At 55.3% G+C, this 4,697-nt stretch overlaps 1 protein-coding gene across 1 annotated transcript; it reads right to left on the bottom strand.

The window, feature by feature from the left end:
* On the bottom strand, positions 1–2,385 carry RNF186 (ring finger protein 186). The gene has a single exon (XM_006766640.2). It carries the CDS (start codon positions 2,204–2,206, stop codon positions 1,451–1,453), a length of 756 nt encoding a protein of 251 aa, XP_006766703.1. The 5' UTR covers positions 2,207–2,385; the 3' UTR covers positions 1–1,450.
* Positions 2,386–4,697: the final 2,312 nt, after the last annotated feature.

Here is a 4,697-nt window from a genome sequence, read left to right as displayed (position 1 = left end):
GAGGCACCCAGATTTCAAGAACAGCTAATTGCACCCACACTTGTATCTTGATCTCTCTTTGCATGAGGCCGCAGGGGATGTGGCCCGTGCACATCCATTGTTTGGGGGCTCGGCAGTGCCCTCAGCTCCTGGGCTGCAGGGGTGTTAGGAATATTCCAGTTCTACCAGCTCATCTCAGGGAAAGTGAAGCTCTGAGAGGCAGGACCTGGTTCAACAACACAAGGTGCACCCCCTGTGCTCCGGTGACAGAGTTCGCACCTCCCTCCTGACAAAGGTACTGTCAACCGTAGCGACAGGACAATGGATTGTGCTCGGGGAACCCATCTGAGGTCTCAAGTCTGCTTTCCTATTATGGCTTTGGAAGGAAATAGAGTGTCATCTCTCACCCTCTGCTCCCCTGCACCCCACGGGTCTCCCAGCTGAGGCTTGACCTGGGTGACCGTGGAAGGTCATTCCTCCATGCTATGGAGCAGTAATGACCGAGAAAAAACACAGAGACGCCTTTCAGATGACTGCGACTCTTGGGGCGAGGTGGGAAAGTTGGGGTTATTGGAGAGTTCCGCTGCGTTTACGAGGCCTCTTATCTTTATGACAAATGCTCAAATGGAAAGCGAGACGCAATAATAAAGAAAGCAGCACTCATGATTCCCAGTTCTGGAGTGTGGGGCAGTGCATCAGGTGGGCAGCTGGGCTGGCAGGGGGGAAGCCCTTGCAACTCTGAGATTTTCTGTTAAGTCAGGGCCAGAAGACACGGAACTGGGAAATTCTGGTGGGGGATGCTGAGGGAAATTCCCAGAGCCACCCGCATTCCCTCCCCACGCCCCAGCTCTGCCAACTAAATGTGGGGGCTCCTGCTGGCATCAGAAGTACCACTTCTTCATACAAGTTCTCTCCTTCCATTCTTGGGGGGAAAGGATGGTGTGGCGACTCCATGGAAGACCCAAACTGCCGGGACCTTTGGCAAGGCGGGGTGGGCATGAGATGGGCAGCATTGGCGGGGACACAGGAGGACGTCCCGTGAGCTCTGATTTCCCAGGAGGGAAATTGTGTAGCAGCCAGGAATAGGAGCAAACTACCCCAAACACAAAAACCCAGCCCCCAACCAAGCAATAAGATAAAACCAGCTGCATACATTACAAAACAATAACAGAGGAGTTCTGGTTCTATTGGTTCCTCGATACGTTAATATTGCACTACTTTCCTCAAGGTATAGAAAGGAAAACCCGGAGCACTGGAATCAGAGGAACAGGAGCCCCCCTTGTAGTGTTCAAGTCATTTGTGCCTCCTCCCCACCCCGAACAGCTTAGCCACGCTGTCCCCGGGGCAGGCATAAGTCTATCCTCCAAGCACATAGTTCTGGACCCGAGACAGCATCTGGCTTTAGCTTGCAAGTCTGGCTGGCATTCCGTCTCCTGAGGGAGCAGCCTTACTTCACAGCCCCTTACCCTTTTCACTGGGAGAATATCGGGGCCGCAGAGGCACAAGGTGCTGTGGGTGCCTGGACGGGGTGCACACAGGCAACGGAGGAGATCTCGCTGTGTTTCTGCTCCCCGCAGAAGAGGGTCCTGGGGCAGGGCCGGCCGCTGCCCTGGCTGCGGGGGTGACAGCAGAAGAGGGTGGCCACCAGCAGGGCCAGGGCGATGATGAAGGTGAGCGTCCACTGCATGATCCCAGGGTAGATGAAGGGCAGGATGAGGACGATGAGCAAGACCAGCAGGAGCAGGTGTGCCACCAGGCGCCGGGCTGCCACGCGGTTGGCACTTGCCACGTCCTGCCCATCCTCTCCTGCCAAGCCGGGGTGCCCTGCTGTCAGGGCAGCGGGACTCACCAGCTCCTGAGGACAGAGCCACACTTCTGGGCACGGCCGGGTGAGCCGCCCCACCACGGCCTCCTGGTCATGCAGGCCGCAGATGAGGCCCCCGGGGACGGCGGTGGCCTTGCGGCACAGGGGGCAGGTGACGAACCAGGTGTCGTTCTGCGGGCACAGAAGGAGCTTCAGGCAGACAGCGCAGAAGGAGTGCTGGCAGCCCAGCAGCTTGGGGAGTCGGGCACAGCTGTAGGGCTCCCGGCACACCAGGCACTCCAGGTCGGGACCCACGGAGCCGCGATGACCCCCAGCAGGACCTGTGGTGTCCGTGGTGGTGGTGGCTCCTGACGAGAGGGGCTGGTGCGGGGCTGGCTGCTGTGGGGCCTCGGTGCAGGCCATTCTGGGCAGGGGAGCCGGCGGAACACAGCAGCTCAGGACCTGGGCATGGACAAGGTGCTGCGGGGACCGAGTCTGACCTGAGGCGGCGTATCAAGCCTTCTTTCCCTTCTGTTGGGTGCCTGGTGATAACAGCTGTCTGGCACCGCTCTCCCAGGGCTGCTCAGCCTGTCTCTGGGTTTGTGTTGCCCTTCAATTATTATTATTTCTTTGCTAGAGTTAATCAGTAACCAGCAGGCCTGGAGACTTTGAATTACCTGATGGAAGGGCCAAAGTGGGCGGGCCTATTAGTGAATCAGAACCGTCCAGTTGGGGCCAGGTGCCTCGGGGCAGGTGAATTCCCACCAGCACCGCCACCAGGCCACCCCTGGAGCCTTTTAACAGGCAGATCTCTAGCCCCCAAACCCAGAGACACACCCGGCAGGTCTGGATGGGGTCTGAGAATCTACAGGTAAACATTGTCGGTCCAACACAGGTGGACTGGGGGCCCCGCTTTCAGAAGCGCTGCCGCAGGCGGTCTCGGACTAAACCTTTTGGATGTCAGGATCCGTGGGGGCAAATGTGTGTTTGTGCTTTGAACACATTTACGAGCAGGCGGCCCGTGAAAAAGAGAGATGGGAACGTGTTCGGAGAAGGTGGGTGAGGGAAGCCCAGCCGAACAGGCGGTTTACAGTTACTGCTTCCCGGCATCTCATCAGTGCCCTGCGATGCTCTTCACATACCTAAGGACAGGCACCATTAGGGGTGTGCTGGGCACATCACATTGCACAGAACAGCTGCCATTTATCTGGCCATCTCTGAGGAAGCCCCCTGCCGGGGGTTCTATCTGCAGCCCCTGGAATCCTGGCCCAGTAGAAAGGAGGCCCCCGGGGCCTGGAGGCAGAGGCAGGCTGGGTCAGGGCAGGCCTGCTGGCTGCCTGCCAAGGGGCCTTCCACGGGGCAGGAATCTATTGGCGTCCAAGGTCGGGTTCCCAGCCTCTGGTGTCCAGGAGCTCAATCTCATCAGTGTGTGTGTGGGCAATAAGCTTCCAGGAAGGTGACTCAAGTTAACAGGACTCCGTGGGACTGAGAGGCAAGCAGCGCGGCAGTTAAGAAAACGTAATCCCTTTACCTTGCCCTGAACGTCAGAGGGCGGGTGGGGTGGCACAATCCACTCCCTCAGAAAATTGCTTCGCTCAGGAAGTGCGGAGCTATCCTTTGCTGCTCAGGTCACCTGTTGAGAGCCACGCAGATTCCAGCTCTTCTGATCCAGCTCTTCCCCTCCCCAAGGGGCAGGCAGTGCCCTCCTGCTTCACCCTCCCCTGGACCCTCTGTCTCTGAAATCTAATTCTCCCCACCCCCATGGCATCTCTTCTCCTTAGTCTTCAGTTTGACTGTCAGTTCTTTCTTTCCATTCTGTTTCCCCCAGATCAAGATGAAGGGGATCTCAGATGGAGCGCTGGGCATCTGTTTTGCCCCCATGACAAGCATCCGTGTTTCCTTCTACAGTGGCCTGAGTCCCCTTTGGGCAAACATTGCTCCCCACTGTCATTCTGTGTGGTTCCCAGTTGTGTGGAAGTGGGAGGTGATGTGAGGCAGGGAAGACCAATCAGCGTATTCCGTCCTGCTGGCTACTGCCATTGGTTCAAACATAGGCATCTGATCCAAGCTGAGCCAATAAGATTCAATTCTGGGACTTGTGTTGGGACTACTGAGAAATTTCTCTGCTTGATTTCCAAACTAGGGGATGGAACGCTGGAGCTGCCAGGACCACTGCATGCAAAGAAACTGCCTAAGAGTAAGGTCAGTGCGCGCGCGCGCACACACACACACACACACTAATAATAATAAAAATAGAGAGGAGTCAGAAAAAGGGCTAATGACATTGTTTGAATGCCCAGATCCAGCCATGCCTGAAGCCAGAGCTCTATCTGGCTTTTTTCCGTTATATTAACCTCTAAAATCCACCCCACTGTTTATTCTAGAGCCAGTGTCAGTTGGACTTCTGCCCTTTGCAAGGGAAATTGTAACATAGCAAGAGATGAAGAATGTGCTAGTCCTGGGAAAACTGGGCATAGGAAGAGAAAATATTTGTAGAGCTGCATTCATTTATACTGAGAAATAGAGATTCCAGTGGTCAATACGGTGACGTCAGCTTGGCCTGGCCCCCTCTTCCGCTGGCCAGCTCTATTGGAAGCCAAATAATCAGGAAGATAACTGGGTGAGGTTGAAGTCAGACCAAGGGCAGTTACTATGGGTTAGTGTCTAAAGAAAAAGCGTGTGAAATTGTTGGGAAAAGACAGTGAAGAAAATACATTGGTTATAACCATCCAAATATTACAGAAATACATTAAGCGGAATGTGAACGTTTCTTTGAGAGAGTTCCATTCCCTGAGAAACGACGGCTTTTAACAGCCTGATCCTTCATGTGGCCCCATCCTACCACCTTGGGACACCACTTTGTCCCTTCCTCGTGCCCTGGGCTTAACTGGCTTTATAGCTGGATATCTGGCTC

This window comes from Myotis davidii, unplaced genomic scaffold (genome assembly GCF_000327345.1).
Source record: "Myotis davidii unplaced genomic scaffold, ASM32734v1 scaffold299, whole genome shotgun sequence".
NCBI classification, from domain to species: domain Eukaryota; kingdom Metazoa; phylum Chordata; class Mammalia; order Chiroptera; family Vespertilionidae; genus Myotis; species Myotis davidii.
Note: the sequence above shows the minus strand (reverse complement) of the source record. Positions and strands in the feature narration are given on the sequence as shown.

Excerpts from the sequence above, each read along its gene's own strand:
- RNF186 (XM_006766640.2), bottom strand. The coding sequence starts at position 2,206 with ATGGCCTGCACCGAGGCCCCACAGCAGCCAGCCCCGCACCAGCCCCTC.